Source organism: Pezoporus flaviventris, unplaced genomic scaffold, assembly GCF_033815535.1.
Source record: "Pezoporus flaviventris isolate CSIRO_AGI_PZ_B2104156 unplaced genomic scaffold, CSIRO_AGI_Pfla_v1 ptg000007l, whole genome shotgun sequence".
Lineage (NCBI taxonomy): Eukaryota > Metazoa > Chordata > Aves > Psittaciformes > Psittacidae > Pezoporus > Pezoporus flaviventris.
The window spans coordinates 75,345,325-75,365,981 of NW_026892555.1; the positions used below are offsets into that span (position 1 = coordinate 75,345,325).

Here is a 20,657-nt window from a genome sequence, read left to right on the forward strand (position 1 = left end):
ATTAACTGTGATGGATTGTCCTAGTTGTTTTGTAAGATACCTGGCTGTGATATGTTAGCTGTTTCATTAACAATGGAGAGTGAGTTCAAGGAAAGAGGGTTTGGAATGAGAGAAATGACCCCTATAGAGACTGGTGATGCATGACCTACATAAAAAGATGATTAAATAATAAACAGCCAAAGAAATAATGCACCCTCCTTGAATGCATGTGTTCCCTTGCCAGTGTTAGGTAAGCGTCGCTGTCTACCGTCAAGCACAGTGAAGGTTTCACCCAGATCCTGGTCCCTGACTGGTGGAAGAGGTCCCACATGGAGCTTCTTTTAATATTCAGTGTTTAACATTAGAGATTTTTAAAGCTATCCTTTGATGAAATGAGAATTACAGAAGTATCTTAGAGTTAAGTACTCTATCACTCTTTCTCCCAGCTTTCAAACAGTAATGGAGTAGCAGAAGTGGTCTGTGGATTACTTTTTCCTCAAAAGACTATGGGTGCTCCAGGAATTAGGATACGTATAATGAGAGAAATGGCCTGGTCTCTTAAAACTTTGAAACTTGAGCATTATTTGAGTGTAAGACAAATTGAATTTACAAATACCATGTGTCTGACTGTACTAAGTTTAACAGCTATGAAAACTAGAAGAACAGATTCTTTTTCTCTTTCCTAGCATAAGGAGGGTATAAAATTCATGCCCCCTAGCTGTCAAAAGTAAGTTGACAGAACTTCTGTTGTGCATACAGTTACGGTGGCAGTTTCTTGTCTGTCAAGACAGCTTAAGCTTCGGTGATAACTTAAATTGTCTGCAGAAGAGATGCTGTTGCAGTATCCTCAATTTCCCCTGAAAGGCTTGACTTCAGCAGCTATGCTGACATAGCTGTGTGCTTAAAGTTCAGTGTTAATCCTAAGAGACCCCCGCTTAAGTTGTAAATCCCTTACATGTTTGCTGCTGTAGTAGCTTACCAAATAGATTTAGTGCTTCTCTGGGTGTAAAAGCTAGTGCTTTGGGGACAGAGGTGTGAATTTTCTGTGCTCTAATACTGTTTTGCTTCCTTGATGATCTCTTTCCAGCAAAAGACAACTATGGAGTGTTTCAGTGAATGGTTCACCATTAATTTTTTGGGTATATGTGAACACACATGCAAAGTAAATTACATTTTTTCTGAAGATTTTAAAAAGGTGAAGTGATACTTCATGATACCATGAGTATCTGACAGGGAGTTGATGGGTAAGAGCTGAGGGTCTGGACTTGAAAGTTGTATTATGTTTTATTTCTTTGCATAGAAAACACCTTAACCGGCTTTCATGCATCTGAAATGGAGGTGCAGGGTGAAGTAAGCTTTTCCTTAGCTGCCAAGTCAAAAAAAGGAGGAAGAGTGAACTTGGAAGTGTCAGGATTGCCAAGAGTTAATTGGTTCTGAAAGCTGTCAACATATAACTAAGCATGCCAGTCTGTGAATGGCTTAAAGAGTTCCGTACACCTAAAAGCACAAGTATGGTCAGACTTGAATATTTATTTCTGTTCTGATATAATCTTCATTTTGGTCAGTTCAGAGAGAAATACATTGAACATTTTCCCTTTAAAAAATAAATAAAATATTTTCAGTGGCTGCCACACAGGTGTCAGCCACTGAATAATTACCAACATGTGGTACTTATTGATAGAACCCAAAATCAAGAGAAACCTTTTTCTCATGTTGCAGTACATGAGCAACGTGGACTCGTGGTGTAAAGCTTGTGGTGAGGTGGAGCTTCCCTCAGAACTGCAAGATTTAGAGGATGCTATCCATCATCATCAAGGGATATATGAGCATATTACTTTGGCTTACTCTGAGGTAAGTGTCTTGTTTCCTTGGGTTGTTGAAAATGGTTTAATGTTAAGTTTGGATCATGAAGGGACATCACTTGTTGCATAGTGTAGTTGGAAATTCTAGTGCCAGGCTTCTTTTTTTAATTCAGTATTCTGGACTTTGGTACTGTTGTTCAAAAGTTAAATGATAAATCTTCCTCTTAATCTCCTGAAAGGAATTTAAAAGGCAAGATGGAACCATATGTGGTACAAACAACTCATACAGTGTACCGAGTATGTTTTAGTTCACGTTCGTATACTACTACCTTTCAATAGCAGAATTATGCTATCCTTAAAACACTTACTTGAAGGGAAGCTAGCTAGTTATTCTTTGGGAAAGTATTGTGTTGGCATGGATTGCTGTAAGTGTGTTTCAGAAATCCTCCTCTGAAATTGCCTCACAAAAAATGCTGAACTATCAAAGGATGTCACTTGACAGGCCATAAGGTAATATACTTAGTTCTGCCAACCTTATGAGACACTTAAATGAGCCAAGTACCTATGTAGTCAGCATTCGTAAGATTAGCATATCCTATGCTGCTGCTCTAATCTTCGGTTCTGCATGCAATGAAGTAATATTTCTCAGTATTTCTAATAGTTGTATTTACAACTTAAGATAAAATGCATATTCTAAAGGTGGCCTAGAAAACAATGACTAAAGTTTCCATTGTTTTTCAGATTTGGAGTTCTCTCAAGTGCTTTAGTTAACTAAAATGAGAAATCAATTACATATTGACTTCACTATTAGCTAACAGGCATTTTGTGTATTTCCTGTTGAGCTTTTCTTGTTCTCAGTACAGGGTAAAACTATTTTTGCTGTTAAATTAGACTGATTTTATTCTGTAGTAAATACAGCAATTTCTGTTCTCATGAAAGTTGCATAAAATTATGAATTTGATTAAATCATGGTAAAAAATGATCAGTGGCCACAGAATAGCTTAGTCTACAGTTTGTACCTCCTTTTAAAAGGAGGTCATGTAGGATTGAATTAACAGTTGTGATTTATACATTCCATTAAAGATAATACTACTGTCTCATGAACCAGCTCTATTATGGCAAGCGAATCATAAGTCTGGTCACATTTCATTTAGCAGTAAAAGAAGGTGAGATTAGTGCTGATGATCAGTCCTATTGTTAGTGTATCAAACCTGGGTTTTTTTGAATACCTGCCATCTTAACGCCTGCATAAACTTTATTACTATGAGTCAGATGTTCAGAGATCACGAGTTGCTGTTCTTTTGTGTAAAACACAGATATCCCCATTCCCGATGTCTTGCTCTGTCATCAGATCTAATAACATAGTAAAGCACACCTCTGGTGATAAAACTTCTGATCTTACTACCCATTCCTGTTTTAAGTCATTCTTGAGAGCATGTTCAGTAGCAAGGTTTCATTATAAGCTCTCTTCATTCAGAGGATCCCTTTGTAGAACAAGGAACAGAGACATAGCACGTTTTTAGTAGATTTATGTGAAGAGAGGTTATCTGAGATGCATGCTGCATGAAAGTGCAGCAAGGGATAAGAAGGTTAGGGCTCTTCCGAATAATGATTTTAAAGCAATGAAGTTAAAATAGTGGGATTTTTCTGTTTGGTTGGTTGGTTGGTTTGGGGGTTTTATGGATTATTTTATTTTTTATTAGGGATGTGACTGGATTGGAGCCTGCTGTTAAGTGTAAATAAGTACCATGGATTACCATGTTAAATTTTGTTTGCTTCCTGGTGATGTATAATGAAAATTAATTAGATGGGTAGATTATAGGATTGCTCTGGCAAACCTTAAAAATTTCAGTGCTGTAGCTTTTGACCTTGGGAGAGATTTTAACTAAATCTTCAGTGGCACTAGTCAAAAATAAAAAGGGGGGAAACAAAAAAAAAAAAAAAACAAAACCGACCCCAAACCGCAACCAACCAACCCCCCAGCATAGAATTAGATGCCTTTCAGGTCATTACTTTTCACCATCTGGTATAGCAATACCTTTGTCTTTAGCAGCCAGAATTGATACAGATATAATAGCTGCATGTGTATGTACAAGTCATGTTCCTTCTCTGGACGGAAGGTTTTGTTTTGCCTTATTTAAACAGACGTTCCTTTTTGAAGATTGATGGAGTTTTCTTTCTGTGTAACAATATTGCAGAACTATTGCTTATCATTATTACTTGTATGACTTCATTTCTGTTGCAGCATGGAACTCCTTTAATTTTGTGATGAATTAACAGTGGGGGGAGTGAGAGAGGCACACTGGAAATTACAACACTTCGTCATTCCTTTTAGATTACAGTGTCTTGACAACACGACTTGGTTGTGAAGTAGAAGACAGTAATTTTTATAGTAAATGCTTTTAAGACTAGACAGTCTGATTTTACTGAGGATAATTACTGTATATTACTAGAAAAGTAACTTACTATCTTACAAGCTTAGATAACTTGTATGCTTGGAAATCTAAGAGCCGTTCCTTAAATAAAGTTTACATATATAAATGAAGTTACGTATCTTGCTGAAATCCTAAGGTAGTTACGCGCTGGGAAGGAAGAGAACTTTACTGTGTTAATTCCAAAGAAGAAATGTGCATGGTCGTGTTTGTAAAGCTAAGAGACTTAATCAGATCAAGGGGCTGTCACAATTAATTATTTTTCCCCCTGAATTTTGTGAATTCTGGATAGATAGATGAAGTTCATTATCTTGAAATATTTGAAAGACTTGTACTAGATAATTGTCTTGAACACAGAAAAGAAAAATCATCATCATTATAACTACTATGGACTATACCCCTTTTTTTTTTTTTTGCCTGACTTGACTTTATAGGAACTACTTTTCCAAGCATCTTCATTCTCTGTGTTGATACTTATAACTGGAATGAAAAAGCTTGGATTGGAATTGAGAAATGAACTTGCTTGTAAACTAATTATTAGAAAATAATTTTTATTCAGATCTGTTTGACTACTGAACAGCAAATTTAAAATGTACCTAGATTTAGTGAAAGCTGTTGAAAATAGCCACTGGGGGAAGATTTTGACAGACTTTCTGTTTCTGACATGGTGTTGATTTGATGGATTCAAACTATTGTTTATACTCCATTCATGCTGTTTTGGATGAGTCTTTCCTGCCTGTTAGATGAGTCATTAGGAAAGGTCTTTACAGATAGCTGAATGATACTGAATTGTAACAGTTCTCTGAGCTTCATGCTAAATGTGACAGAATAAAGCACCAATGGGAAGTGCTTTCAGCAGGCTTGGCAAGTGCTAAATGTTGAAAGTGATCAGATAAGATAGGATTATTGCTTTTTTTAAAAATCTGAGTATTTTTGCTGTAGTTTGAATCAGAGAAGACAAGGATTAGAAATGACTTATATTTCTTGTCAGCATCAGTAGTTTAAACAGTTTGGAAAAGAGTATCTTTCTGTGCTGCATGAAAAGGTTTTAAGTGATTTAATCAGGGTTAAGTTTGCCACAACAACAGTTTGTCTTTGGTTTACCAGTAGCAGCAGTAATTAAGAAGTTGTAATTGTCAGATCAAATCACATCCTAAGGTTATATCTGTTGGTCTAAATGTATTCATCAAATTCATATTAACCTATAGAAAATAACCTCTCTGTTCACCTTTACTGCAAATGAAAAGAGATGTGTTCCTGGACGGGTAACTCTGGGGAAATGCTTAATTTTAGGTGCTTTGTTGACTACAGAAAGAGCTGAATAATATTTATTCTAAGTTATGCTTGATCTGTTTAAAGAAAACCAAACAGAACACTTTAAAGGAAAACTACTCTTAAGGTAACTGAAAAACAGAAATGTAGCCTGTTATGTAGACTGCTACTTCTTAAAATTATCATCTTACATAGAGGGAGAAATATGTTGTGTATTTTGTTGGTTGGTTTTGGTTTTTTTTTTTCGTTTCCTATAACAGCTGCATGCAATCATGCCTGGAATAAGAAATTCTTTAATGGTGCTTCCTGAGTTCTTAAAAACCTTTAAAATGGAGAGAACGGGTGGGAAATTAAGTCTAAGACAAACTTTTGGAAAGACAAGTAATTCTTCATCCTTTCTGATGGTCAGGTGAGCCAAGATGGAAAGTCACTGCTTGACAAACTTCAGAGACCTTTGACTCCTGGGAGTTCTGATTCCCTCACTGCTTCTGCCAACTACTCAAAAGCAGTTCATCATGTTCTGGATGTCATCCATGAAGTACTACACCACCAGCGCCAACTGGAAAATATTTGGCAGCATCGAAAGGTTCGCTTGCACCAGCGGCTTCAGCTCTGTGTTTTTCAACAGGATGTTCAACAGGTAGGTTTTGTTTCATGATGTCTAAATGCCTTTGTACTCTGTCAGCCTGAGATTTGAAGCTGATTGCATTGACAGGTGGGTTTTGATTGCTAACCCCACTGTTCTTTCATCCAACAATTTTAATAGTTGCATAGGATTAACTGACTGATTCCAAACTCTGTATGTTATTAGAGGATATTGGCTGTTCAAAGCAGAAATTGTATTTGTAAGATGGCTCTACTTAAGGTTTGGGTTTTTTTTTTTCTTTTACATAAATTTGTGAAGTAGATAAGGTGGAAGAGATTTTCATTATAGGTGGCTGTTCTGAGTTTCTTCTGGAAGCTGACATTTACGGTGCAGGTAAAATTCTGGACTTGGTGTCAGAAAGATCTGTAGGAGTAAAATGCAAAAAATAAGTGCTATTCTGTAACAATTTTTTAGTCTGAAATTCTTAATGATACTTAACTGACTTAATCGAGTTTCCTTAAAACCTGAGAGTAGTATACTAAAGAGGTGTAAAAATTACAAATAAGATTACTTTTTGACAGTGTAATATTGTTAAAACTTTATTACTTGATTTTTGATGTAAAAAGAGATATAATGAAAGACAGGTGGTTACCCATTTTCTCAGCACTGGTGTAATGAAGGATGCATAAAGGTATGAAAAATGTTAGTTGAAAAAAAAATAAAAGAAAGCAGAGTCAATGTTATGAATGGTCAGAAGGGGCATAGAGAACCAAACTGGAAACACTTATACCATTGTGTAAATCCCAGAGGCTGTTCATAAAGATAGCTACATAAATGGTAGCTAGTCAGGAGGGTCCAGTGTTGGTACTTGCATGAGTAGTCATTGAAGGGTACTTTTCAAAACTGATGAGTCACAGTCCACAAATTACCTCTTAAACATAAAAGGTTTCATAAGGAATCTTCAGAAGCTGAAATTAATGCAGTGGTTTGCTTCTTGCCAGGAAAAATGTGGGTCCTGTCAGTGGTAGCCCAGTGCCAACAGGTGCAGAATGGATCTTGGAACTTTCTCCTTCAGTTTGAATCCAGTTCAAGTGGGACCTACTTAGGCAACCTAGGCCAAGTAATCTCCTGAGATTATTTGCCAGGTACATAATTCAGGTTCTAGGCCTGTAAACTAGGCTGCCAGCAGTGTATTTCCCAGGGGAGGATGTTAAAAGCTTCAGAGTCTTAAAGTGCTGTTGCTACTCTTTGACTTTATTATCTTGGAAGTCATAAAATGTCTGTAGGTAATACTCTTTCTGCTTCTTGGAGGAGAGGAGTTAGCTATGAGACTGCCTTGTTCTTTGAAGTTGGCAAATAACCCTTTATTAGGCTAAAGTCATTGCAGAGCCACTGCCAGGTTTTTCAGCAAGAAGCTGCATGTTGCTTCTCTGTATGAGACCTGCTAGCCCTTGGAACAGGTGCATTTAGCATCAAATACTCACAGGTTTGAAAACAATGAAGTAGGCACCTTTGCTTACTTTTGTAACTTCTAGTACCACGAATGTGTTATCCAAATCATGCATGTAAATTGCAAGTATACCAGAAGTTTTCAGTATGAACGAATTGGATCAAGAAGGTTAATCAATCCGGGCTCATTATTTAGAACATACCTTTACCTACTGGTTGGAGAAACTTGCTTCTTCCTGTTTATGCCTGTGATTTCTTTGTATACTTTGCAAGGCAGACCTTACATTAAATAGCAAGATATCCTTTTGACAATTTGAAGCTATGGTCTTTGGTGCTACTGCATCTCTTTATCAGCCACTTTACATTTCCAGCTAGTTCTTATGTATAGCAATGTAGCCCCTGCTTTCCATGTTCCGAAGCCCTTCCCTTAAAATCCAGTAGTTACCACTCCCAGAGACAGGTTGACCTTTGGTTTATCCTGTAATGGCAGTTAACATCCATGCTGGAATCTTCTGGAATGTTGCATGTGAAAGTATAGCTTTTTGTTGTGTTACTTAAATTCCAGATATTGGTGTATTTTGGGCAGTGCCTTATGAAACACAATGTGAATTGTGGTTAATGTTCCCTTTCGTAGTACAATTTTTCATACTTACATTTCAGTGCAGATCATGCTGTGAGACAGTGACAAATTAACCAGACAAATTAATCTAATAGCAGGGAGCAGGTTACTTCAAGAAAACGGCAAGTACATAATGGTATTTTCCTGGAATAGCCTTGCTTTGGAAGATTGTAGCTCACTCAGCTTTGAAAATCCATCAGGGGAAAAAGTAATCTTGAATAATAAGACTCTATTCTTGCAAAACAAACTCAGAACCTTACAGATCATCTAATTTACCTGAGAAATGTTAACTTTTCAATTGAAAAATTGTTGGTACCGTTCAGTGCATAAAATTACTTGGGTTTGAGATTATTGGTTAAATGTATATTCAAGACAGTTCTGAAATGGTTTATATAGAGCTCCAAAGCAACTTTCTAAAATACTTTTCTTTTAATTTGCCCATTATGTCAGGCTTCTTTAGTCTTTATTCAAACCTTAAAAAATTCAGTTAAGATTACCTCGCATGATTTAGAAACTAGCATGAAAATGTGGGGTTGTTTTTATTATTGTCTGTGAAGTTAAATGTGGGTTTGGTTTCCTTTCAGAGTTTTTTGTTTGTTTGTTTTCCTTCAAAATAAACTTGTGTGGCTTTCTTCCACTGTTTATCATTGAACTGCACATAGTGGCAAGCAATCAAGTACACTGTAACTTAATCTGTCCTTCAGCATGAGTCTGTGATTTCCTCCTTCCCCACTCTATTGGCATAGTTTTCTGTTGGGTTAATGAAATATATCAGTTCATGGAAGGCTAAAATGAGTGACAGCTGAGTTGGAGGAGGGAATTGGCTGTGTTGAGCTGGTACTTCATTTTGCATTACTTCCACTTTAGAAAACTGTTCAGATTTTTAATTCTGTCTTTTATGTTCAGTATTGGGAAAGTGTTTCTTCTCTGTTCTGGATAAATGTTCTGCTTCTCCTTCCTTGATCTGCTTCCCTCAAAGACTCCGTCAGAGTTTTTGTTGTAACAGTCACTTGTGTCAGCCTTGTCTAATGAAGGGTGGGCCAAGAATGCTTACTACTTGCTCAGCATCAACATAATACTGATTTCACTGGGTGAGTCCCTTGTGGGTTTTGAAGGCGGTTCCAGTGTAAAATAGTTCTTTTTTTTGGGAGAGAGTGTTTCTGCAGTTTAACTACCTGAAGATTAGAAATGCAGAGATTTCCATCTTCCCCTTCTGAATGTTATGCCAGCACCAAGTAAGTGGTGGGAATCAGGAAAGTGAGTGTGTACAAAGTAGACAAAGGGGTGGGTAGTAAGCACTGGATAATAATGCATGAAAGACTGGTGAAAATGAGAACGTTGAATCTGCAAGAAATCAGGTCATTTATTTCTGCCAGCAGCATATACAAACCACATAATTTACAGCCATGAGCAATGAATTTTTCAAAATGAAACTATTTTTTCCATATTAGTTTCTTCCATCATATGTTCAGTATTGGTGCTAGAAAAATAAGCATTTTTCTAGATTCTATATTGGGCATAAGTATAGTTCTGCTGAGACTGCAGTTAGAGCTTAATTGCATCGTTAAAGCAACTTGTTACAGTGGATAATAATACTCACCCTCTCATGGAAAAGTGTTGAGCCTCTTAAACTCCTACGTATTACTGAATCACTAGAGTGAACTCCATTTGCTTTCTGTATTAGTAGAAGAGTCCTTAGTGACTTTGTATGATGGTTTCTGTAACTCTTACCTCTCCCAGGAAGAAAATGCATCAAATAAGGTTGCTAAATGGCTAATACCAGTGCCAGCTGATGGCACTGTCCTTTGGATAAAGTGGTATGCAAAAGTTCTAACTTTTGCAGGAGCATACCTTAACTTTGACTCTCTCTTTACGTGCTGTGAAATTCCCAACTAGAAAGTGCTTTCTTGGTTTTGTTAAGAATCAAGGTAAGAAGCTATGACCACTAATAAGACTTACATTCATACAGATTTCACTTAGGGGCATCAGTGTTTCTCTAGTTGACTGGTTTATGTCATGATCTGTGTACTGGATTTCTATGACAATTTATTCTCTTGAGAAGTTACTTAGCATTATTTAGAGCAAAAATCATTCTCCCTGGACTGCTTTCTGCTTTTCATCCCATGCTTTCTGGGACAGATTTTGTTGCTGATTTCATTTGTTAGCTTATAACTGTTAGTAGTCTCCAGAGTCCAGCCTAAATCTGTCATCCAAAATGTCTCTTTCTATCTATTTTATAATGAGAAAAGCAGAATAGTGTCCTGAAACTAATCAAAAGCACTGATAATATAAACTTTACAGATAAGTGAGGCCATGTTTGGCTTCTCACTCTACTTTCTCTGATCAATACTTTCCCTTGAAAGAAGCAAACAAAAACTTACATTGACCTAAACCACAATGATATTCTTTTGGCAGAAGTTACTAGGAAAAACAAATGTTGCATAACATGGAATAAGGAGATTTAGTGAAGTGTTGGTGATTTGAGATAGCTGTACTATGTGGTGTTATCGGATTGTTTGTTGTTTTGAAGATGTCCAGTAGGAGAGAATTTGCAAACCAAAAAAGAATCTAAGGGTCAAGATAAATGAGAAAATCACACCACATTTTTCTACTAAAGAAAGCATGGATGTTTTGTATGGGAATAGTGTGTGAGATTACATGCGTATTGAGTGTAGCCATGAGTGATGTTTCAGGAATGGTTCTCAAGTCTGGAAGGAAAAAAACCTCACCTAATTTCATAAATCAGAGTAAAGGAGACTAGTAGGTAAGGAGAGATATTTTCAGGTTTCTGACAGGTATATTCAAACCAAAACAAAATGCTCAGGTTTTAACATCTATCGCCATCATTCTTTTTTGTTTAAGTGAAGTGTACCAGCACTACATAAGTACTGTATGAATCTCATTAGCTGACTTAAGAAAATTGCTTGTATACAGTTGCCTTTAAGTCTGAACAGCATTCTTGAAGATCTGAGTATCTTCTAAAAGAATTAAATACCATATGCATGCTAGCTAATGAATGAATTAAGATACGGCTAAGATGTATTAGTTTGGAGAGAGACCAGATGTTTTTGTTCATTCACTCATTAGAAACTTTGTATGTGTGCAGTAATCCTTGGTGTTAACTGGCATGAACTAATTGCATATACAGTTTTTACTATTTATAAAGCTGTCAGCCAAGTCATTGTGGTAGAAGCTTTAATGCCCTTAAAATGTCTTTCATTCCTCACTTTTTCAGCTATAAAATTTACAGTACGCAGTATGTCTATTTGATGCTTTGAGGAGATGCTTCTTCAGAATTTGGACAAAATCCTTCATACGCTCTGAATGCAGACATTGCTGTTCATCTCATAATGATTTAAACTCAGTTGTGTTAGTTAATTCTACTACCGAATCTTTCTTCTTGACTTAATATGTAGTAGGAGAAGCAACTTCTCATCTAAAATAAAGCTTTACTGTTATTCACTAGCATTGTTGGGGAATGTGCAAACTCCATTTGTGTTACATTACAGAAACATGTCAGTTGGAGGCATAAACAGATTATAGAGACCCTCACAAGGGATCTAGCCACATGGATCAGATTACTGTCAAATTGATGAATGTATAGAAATAAGGTTGTCCTTGGTAGGCTTCAATATAAACGTATAATGTTAGATCATACAATTTAGCTAGTTTGAGCTAGTTATTGTCTTGAGAAAAGTTAATGAGATATATTTAATGTCCTTCAGTGGGAGTGCTGTATTGTAACCAACATTGCAGTTCATTGTATGCAGTCCCTTTACAGTTTCTTAGTTTCTTCAAGAATTGTCTTTTTGTTGCAACATTCAGTGCATCCACTCAGGAATCTTTGTGTGTGTCTCTCTCTGTACCACAGGTGTTGGATTGGATTGAAAACCATGGAGAGGCTTTCCTTAGCAAACACACTGGCGTGGGAAAGTCCCTGCATCGAGCTAGAGCTTTGCAGAAACGCCATGAAGACTTTGAAGAAGTGGCACAGGTAAAACCAGTCACATGAAGGGCTGTACACTTGTCATTCAAATAAATGAAAAATTCTTGCTCTGGCACTGAAGGGCTGGGCAGAGGGAGCTCCAGTACAAAAAAAAAATCAGTTCCAAGAATGGACTATTTTGTTTCTGTTGCAAGCTTTTATTTAATCTCTCCATTGTGCTCCAGCTTCAGTGAGAAAAAGACAAACTTCCACAGAGTGGGAGCCTTGGAGCCCAACAGAGCTGCTGCTGCTATTATTTACTGCTGTTGTCTTGAGAAGTATGCTATCAAATGTTTGAGTCACAGAAGAATGAAAGCTCTCCTTTTAAAGTAACTCAGTTCCAAGGGACTGTAGGTCTTTAAGCTTTTGTGTGGCCAGTAAGGGAGGATGGAGATGAATTGATAGCCTGCATTTCTGACTTTAAGATTGGGGAGCCCTCAAATCCCCACAGCAGTCTGATGAGGGGAAAAGAGAAACCACTTTTTCCGTAGGAAGACTCTTGGTTTAGCCTTAAGCAGGACTGATGATAGAACTTCAGAACATACTTTTCCGTGAAAAAGTCAAGCTGAAATAAGTGGAGATACTAAGGAATTTGGGGAGCATAACAAGAGGAAGTTAGTTTGAGTGGCAGACTTGAAAAGGGGATGTGGGGTGAACAAAACCCATGAGAAAGCTGAAAGTTAGAATCCTCCCCATTAGTAGTGTGCACTGTCTGTCCAGCCTTAATGATTGGTAAGAGTAAACATCTCTAAGTTTCTTTAAGGAAAACCTCATTAGGATAGGGTTGATAGCGTGGTCCTTCTGTCAAAACAGAAGATGCATTATGAGAAAATTCTGAAGCGACATGCAGGGTTCCGCAGTGACACCTACTAGGGCGAATGAATCAAAAGTGTGTTTACAGATTGACTTTAATGGGTGATTATGCTTTTAATTGTATTTTTATTATAAATGTGGCCTTAGAGCACTCTGGTGGCTGAGGACTTTGGATACCTTCAGAAAACTTCCTCAATATTGATTTCCTATAATATTTTCCAAAATAATAAGCATCGTTAATTTTGTAGATATACATGCTGGATTTTCCATATGCATGCCTAATAGTTCACTTTTAGTAAAATCTGTAATATTTTTCATGTGGAAATACTTATTTTTCTGGGTCAGGCAAGCAGGAATCTGTTTCTGTAAGGCACTTAACAAAACCTGAATGATCTTATACTTAATACTGTGTTATTTGCACAAAGAAAAAAAAAGTTTGAGTAATCAAAGGGAATGAAGTGTGTAGAGCTGTTAGTGGAATGTAAACTGTTTAAGAAGTGTCTTGTTAATTTGTATTATATTTTAAAGTAGAAAGCTGTAAAGCAAATACTTAGCAAAAACTTCGTGAAACTGAACGTTACTGGAGTTTAAAATTGTCTCTTTAGGGGATGGGTGGAATTTCTATTTTTGGAGATACTGAAAACTTAAGACTTGTCAGAGAGCTTAAATGTGCTACAGGGGACTATCTTCCACTGACAGAAGGGTGGACAAGATGATCTAATAAGTATTTTTTTTTCATCTGTAACTCTTGAATGTGTAGTGACTGCCAAGAGAGGCACACCCTCTGAGTTGTTCCTCTTACTTGCTCTACAGCTGAATGTAAGCAGGCCTCCAAAGGCATTCCTGTTGGTGGTGTAAGGAAGATTATGCTCAAGTATAAGAAAGCAATCTGCAGTCCTTACTAAAGCATTAATAACTTTTGGCTTATTTATTCTCTACCTATATTTCTGGTTGGTCTAAGTCTTATGTTTTGGTTCGGGGTTGTTGTTAGTGTTTGTTGCATTTTGTTGCATTTTGTTGCCTTCTGGTTGGTCTAAGTCTTATGTTTTGGTTTGGGGTTGTTGTTAGTGTTTGTTGCGTTTTGTTGCCTTTTTTTGTAAATAGGATCCTAGGCATAATCATGGGTTTTCAGTTAGCTCAGTCGAAATCTGAGAGGAAGCAGTGTGAAGTGAACTGTTGGTGGCATGGCAATGTTTTATCAAATGCAGGGAGCCAACAGTAGTATTGAAACGTTCCTGATCAAAGGCTAACTCCTAACTTTGAGGAGAGCAAAAAATTAAATTTCTTCCCTTCTGCTTCCTTCCTCATTCTTTTTTAATGTCAATGAGGTTCCAGTTCCTCAGCAGCATTCAAAGAGATGTTAAAATAAGTAGTGTCTTGAATACAGAAGATGTTTCAGAGTCAGTGGGCTGTGGGCTTAAAAACTAATCACTTCAAAATTTGTGTGAAATGAGGGCTTTTTTTCTCTTAATTTGACACTTTTTATTACCACTACGGGAACACTAGGTAGTTAAAACTCAGGCGACTAATAATCCTCCTTAGGTTTTGGTAGCTACACATACTTTGACTTGCACCCACTATTGTAAGTTGTGTTCCTCTTTTCATGTGAAGCCTGTCCAGTTTGCTTTATACTTACCTTAATTTTTGTCTCCTTTCTTTTTTCACCTCTCTCTATGGTCATCTTTGTATCCGTGAAACCATTTAGTCGAAGTGTCAAGGCTCCTAATCTTCATGGAACTGATTCACTTCTGTGCATAGATTTTCAGCTTAGAAGCACTGGATGCAGATTAGTAATATGGTTGTACTTCCCCATGCATTTTTGTATGAAATTCTAAGTCGGCTTTTCCGGTTGCAACTATGATCAATGTCTGGTTTATGACAGTAGTCTATTCTCAAAAAACCTAAAAGGTGTATGGCAAGCATTATAGTGGATCTTTTTCTACAGATAAGTTCTTTTTACCTTGTGCAGGCAATATCTGAGCAAAAGACCTCTAAATTCTTCTTGGTGCAAGAGATTCACCAAAAAGATTCTTCTGAACCTCATTTCAATACACCTATCGTTTCCCTACGGCCACCTGTTCTCACCTTCTTTAAGGTTATAGAAGAATGGTATGCATTTGAACTGTTTTTAACTTTACCCATGAAAGGCTGCAATATATCAAAGTAAAAGTCAGTGCCTTAGAGTATCTTGTGGCTATCAACATAAGCATAAGGAAAAGGGACTGTATGCTTAAAAAAGTTACCTTTACATTCCTAGTCATCTGAGCCTATGTGATGTCTGGAACTGAAGGATGCATCAGAACCAGTGTTTAATAGTTACTGATGGACTTTTCTTCCCTCAGTTGGGCTAGCTACTTTCTGAACCTACTTATGCTCTTGGAATGTATGCCAGATCCTGTGGCAGTGAGTTATGCAATTTAATTGCTCCTTAGATTAAAAGTACTTTTGCTTTTTCTTTTTAAGTGTGTTGTCTGATGCTTACACATGATAGCATCCACTGTATTTAATGAGTAATCTATCTTAATTTTCTCTGCCTTTAATGATTTGTGTACCTCTGTTAATCTTCCTCCATCCTTGTGTGTATCTCTCTTCCCTCTCCATAGTGTAATAAACTCACTTCTGTTGTGGTATTGTCAGTAGTACTAATTTCTGCACTAGTCTTTTAAATTTAGCCTTTGACTTTTATATGATTGTGTCACTTCATATGCTTTGGAAAAATAATAGTGTTCATTTTTTTTTCTGAAGAATATGAAGAGAGGGTTTCTCAACAGGAAGATTAGGAAAGCAGTTGGATATGTCGTTGTGGTACACGGTAAACTCGCCACTGTCTTTTCAGCGTTTTGGAGAAAAACATCTATTAAAGACACAAATACAGTTGTTTCCACTTTGCAGTGGGAGGGATGGACTAGAGAATGACTTAAAGCTCTTGCCAGGCTGATTCTTTCCCTGGATTTGGGGAGGATGTGCTAATGGAGATACTCTAAAGAAGTGTTACTCTGTTTCAAAACTCTTACCTTGTATTTGTCACTGTGAAGCCTCCTTTGTCAGTTAGGAAATTGGTATAAACAGCTTCAAGAGAGAACTCCAGCTCTTTCTGACTAACCTTCTGTTTTTAACTGGTGGCTGCCCCTTGGGAGCAACATTTTCAAAATCTTCACATTACTACTTTTTTTTCTTTTCCTCCAAGCATCATTCAGAAGTAAGCAGAGAGTTGGGAAGGGCAGTAGTTAGTACAGTGAGCCTATTTGTTACAGCTTTTATTCCAAAGGGCAGTTATTATCTACCAAGATAAATATTTATATTATATTTCAGCTCCACTTGGAAGAGAAATTTGAGTGATAGGGAGTGTGTCTGCTGTTAAGGTTTGAGAATTGCAACTCCTTTTGAAGCAGCATCCAGGTTGTGATCATTTGTAAGTACAGGCAGTTCACCATCCAGTTTACAGAAAGAGAAATCTGATGTGCCTGGGCCTGTGTTATGATGAAGATAGTCCTGGAATTCGTAAACAATGCTTCACATGTGAGATAAAGTTTTCATTAAAATGGGAAACTTCTGTTTCAGCCATCTGCAGCTGGGTGTGGCTCTCTGGGTTGATGAAGTCCTTGTTGTTTGATGAGTGCCTTAAGGCTCTTCAGCCTTGCCCCTAGAACACGTGTGAGCTGCAACCATGGAAGTCAAAACACCAAAGCACAGATTAGAGTGTGTTCTGGGTGAGCATGGCCTGAGTCAGTGATCTGGAGTGTTGACTAGTGCACTCCTCACCAAAAAGGATAGGCTTATCTTAGTCTCTGCAGGCTTTCCCAGGGAAACTGGGAGGGAGATTTCTACCTCTCCATGCAATTAAAAAGCTGAAGCTTATGGAGGGCCTAAAATGGTCATAGTCAAAATCAAGGAACAGCATGGATTTAATTCCTTATATAAATAGGTCATAATAAACAAAGGGGGAACTCCCCTGTCAAATACATGAAAGCTGCGTTGAGTCAGGTAATCTGTCCTGGGTTTACCTGGTAATTTCTTGAGACCCTGGAGGAGAGCTTTTATTTCCTGCCCCTTAGTTGAGTTTTAGGGCCAAGCTTGGATTTAAGTTTCAGGGATATTATAATGTTAATTGGAGGTGTGATACTATATTTATGGCAAAGGAAAGTACATTTGCATAAACTTAATTTGTCTTGGCAAATGGTGTTTCTGCCTGATGTAATTGAGGTTGGAAGGGCAGAAGGGAAAAGAAAAGGGCACAGTTTATACTGTCAAGATTTCTTTTTTTATAGTCCGTGGTTCAAACTTATCATGAGACCTGATGTAGTGACAAGCAAAGCTTCTTTAATGTAGACTTGGCTTCAGTCTGTTTGCTGCAGAGGTAAACATCCTTCTATGTTTTCTTGATGAGTCTGTTTTGAGAACCATTCTCATGGAAACCCAAGGTTAGGCTCAAAAAGAGCACCCAAATTTTAGCAAATGTTTGGCATCAGTCCTGATTTGAATAAATGAGAAAGGTATCGATGCAGGCTGCAAGTTCTACCCTTTGAGTTGTTAAAATGTGTCTTTCTTCTCAGGACCATAGCTCTTCTAAGTATATCAGGTACCAGACTTCTTCCATTCTGTTTTCTGCTTTGACCCAAGTCTCTAATAAGACTGCTGATCTGCATTTGTTAATCCTATGATGTACTGGGACACTGTTCTACTCTAACACTTAGCCATACCTAACTTCTGAATTTTCTTCTGTTGCTGCTGTTTCACAAATGATGGATGATCCACTTGACACATGGATTTTGGATACCTCAGTTCTGTAAGGATGGAGAGAGATTTTATTCTTCTGTGTCTGGTCACTTTACACCTTTCTGCTGGATGTGCAGATTTGATGTTAAGCATCCCTACCAGCAGCCAGGACTTTCTCACCTCTCTAATAATACACATTTGAAGTTTTCTGGCCATGCCTGTAGTGATTTTTCCAGTATTTAAGTAACTAGACATTTAGGCTGATCTTTATTCTAGTTGTGAATATAAAATACTGATTCCAAAGATGAATAAATAGGCTCCCAGAGTTCTGGAATGAGGCGATGTTTGAATAGATGTAAATAAGGAGCTAAGGGATGAATTCATGCACAGTTAAATGAAAAAGTATCTAGAAATACAGCAAAATCTTTGGTAAGATTATATTCTACTACTTTAAAAAATAGATGAAAGAAAAATACATTCCAAGGGCCTTTTTGTCCTTTGGTTTTCATTAGTGGAATGGCTTTAAAATACACTGACTGAATTTCCTTTCACTTAAGCCTTTGAAATTAACTTATTTCTCTACAGAACACATATACCAATGCAGATAAGCTCCTAGAAGCTGCTGAACAGCTCGCTCAGACTGGAGAGTGTGACCCGGAGGAAATTTATCAAGCTGCTCATCAACTCGAAGACAGAATACAGGATTTTGTTAGGCGTGTGGAGCAGCGCAAGATCCTGCTGGACATGTCTGTGTCCTTTCACACTCATGTTAAAGAGGTAAAAAACTGCTGCTAAATTGTAGTCATAACATTAAGCTGCTAATTGTCCAATGTTACTTTCATTGTTAGAACCTTGCCATAGGAAATCATGAAACCACTATTGTACAATAGGCTTTGGTTTGTAATTCACTGTGGATTGGGGGCTGGAGTAGGGTGATTGTTTTGTTTATGTATTTTTTTTAATGTTTGGTTATATTTTTTGTTTGGTTGTTTTTGTTTTTTTTTACTTTGAAGCAAAAGCAGCTTCTACCTCCTTTCTTGTGCAAGTACACATGCTTTTTCAGTCACAGGGAAGGGGGGAGGGTCAGATCAGGGGACTGATGCAGCTAAAAGGCAGGCCTGTGGGGAGAGATACTGTGCACTTGTGGTTTTGCTTTTTCAATCCAGTGAGCTCTCCAGTACAGTTAACTGAGTTGTCAGACACAGGGTGAGACTGCCACAGTTTAGGAGACTGAAACACATGGCAGAAGCACAAGGCTACTTAAGGCAATCCTGTTGCCCAGAGAGACTCTTTAGTTTCTCCGGTTTACACATTACATTTTGATTCTGCATATTGATGGTTCTTCACAAACTAAAGATACCTTACCTGATAATGACAGTGGTTTGCCTCATGTTTGCAATTTTCAGTCTTCTTCAAAGGTTGAAGTAATACACCCTTGAACAGAAAACTGGAACAGGGTGCTCAAAGAAGTTGTGGATGCCCCAGTGTTCAAGGCCAGGTTGGATAGGGCCTAGCACGACCTGATCTAGTGGAAAGTGTCCTTGCCCATGGTAGGGGGGTTGGAACTAGTTGATCTTGAGGTCCTTCCCAACCCAAACCATGCTATGCTTCTATGAAACACACTCAATTTTCAGCCAAATCAGTTTTCTGCTCCAGTTCAGAACAAGATCATATGAATTTCTAAGCTCATGGGAGAGGTTGAAATAGGCTAGAGCAAAAATAATGACTTTAGTAGGGGGTTTTAGGTTAAGATAGTGGCAAATTTCAACAACTGTACATTACTTACTTTCTGTTTAGATTTCGTGTTAAATCTTCTTTCTGCTCAAACTAGGTGAAAATATTAAAGGCTTCTGGATCACAGCATATCAGATGTCTTCCTTCCCTTCACACTACACTGAGAAATGATTTGTTCAGTGGGGAAGTATAGTATTCAAAGTAGCTTCTTCAGCAAAACCTTGTGGAGGATAAGGGTGGGAGTTTTTTGTATATGAAACATCTGCTTTGCATTTGAAACAAATGCAGAAGGGAGTTAGTTGGTCTTTGAAAGAGGTCAGAATTGAATTACTTTTGAGCTCCAGACATGAGTATATAGCTCCCCCATCAGTTTTCTGTTAGATACTTCCTTGTCGGTATTCTTCCAGGGCTCTGCTTGTTTAAGCAAAACATAAATGCTGTATTGTAAGCTATTCTTGAGGGACAACTTTTTTGTTGCACTTTGCTCAAGCACATAGTGCTGTTCCATTACCTTGCTACCCTGTTCCATTACCTGTTGTGAAGCATGGGAATAGTCCTCTTCTGAAACATGTTCACTGTTTCTATAAATTTCTTCATTACCTGTTTTAATTTGCATTAAGTAGAGCAAATGGAATGGTATTTAAATGGATACAGTTGGTTGTAGTGATAAAAGACGGAGACCATAAAAGGATTTGCAAGGAAAGGGCTTTAAATAATCCCACAAAAATGAAACACAGACTGATGTGCAAGTCACTGTGGAGTAATTCTGGGATGCTGATCCAGATGTGTTGGAATGTTGCCACTGCTCCCCTAGATAATAATGTATCAAAAAAAAAAAGGATATTCCGTATCTTGATTTATTTCTTTGGGAAAATGGATATCACTGTGAGCCTCTAAGTACACACAGCTGTTAGTTACTATGGCAGCCTCTTTGCAGCCTGGACTTTCGGAGAAAAGGTACTGTGGCTGGTGTACACATGTTGATTTTTTGTTTGTCATGTGGCTGGCCTTTATACGTAATAAAGCAAGGAAAATTAAAAAGAGTAGTTATTTATGTAGCAAGTCTCTTATTTATTTGTATTCTATTTAAAAATATAGACGTGTGGCTCATATTTAGTAGACTAGTCCTTTGGTTACGGTGCAATGAAATAGCAAGCTCAAAGCTGTTTTGTGCTTTCTGTATTCTGATCTGTTTTCAAGAGCATGTTTGTTATCAAACATTCATGCGGAGTGCTGAGAAGGCATCACAAAGCAGATGGAAGATAAAAAT

The 20,657-nt window shown here is 37.5% G+C and overlaps 1 protein-coding gene across 3 annotated transcripts in view; it reads left to right on the plus strand.

Annotated features, from left to right (window-relative positions):
• The window catches only part of TRIO (trio Rho guanine nucleotide exchange factor), a 237,274-nt gene that overhangs the window by 94,694 nt on the left and 121,923 nt on the right, over positions 1-20,657 (plus strand). For all 3 annotated transcript variants that reach the window (XM_061449239.1, XM_061449238.1, XM_061449236.1), the window contains exons 8-11: positions 1,699-1,830; positions 5,895-6,125; positions 12,011-12,133; positions 18,239-18,430. In XM_061449239.1, the coding sequence (XP_061305223.1) occupies positions 1,699-1,830; positions 5,895-6,125; positions 12,011-12,133; positions 18,239-18,430 (678 nt within the window). The remainder of the gene's footprint in view (positions 1-1,698; positions 1,831-5,894; positions 6,126-12,010; positions 12,134-18,238; positions 18,431-20,657) is intronic.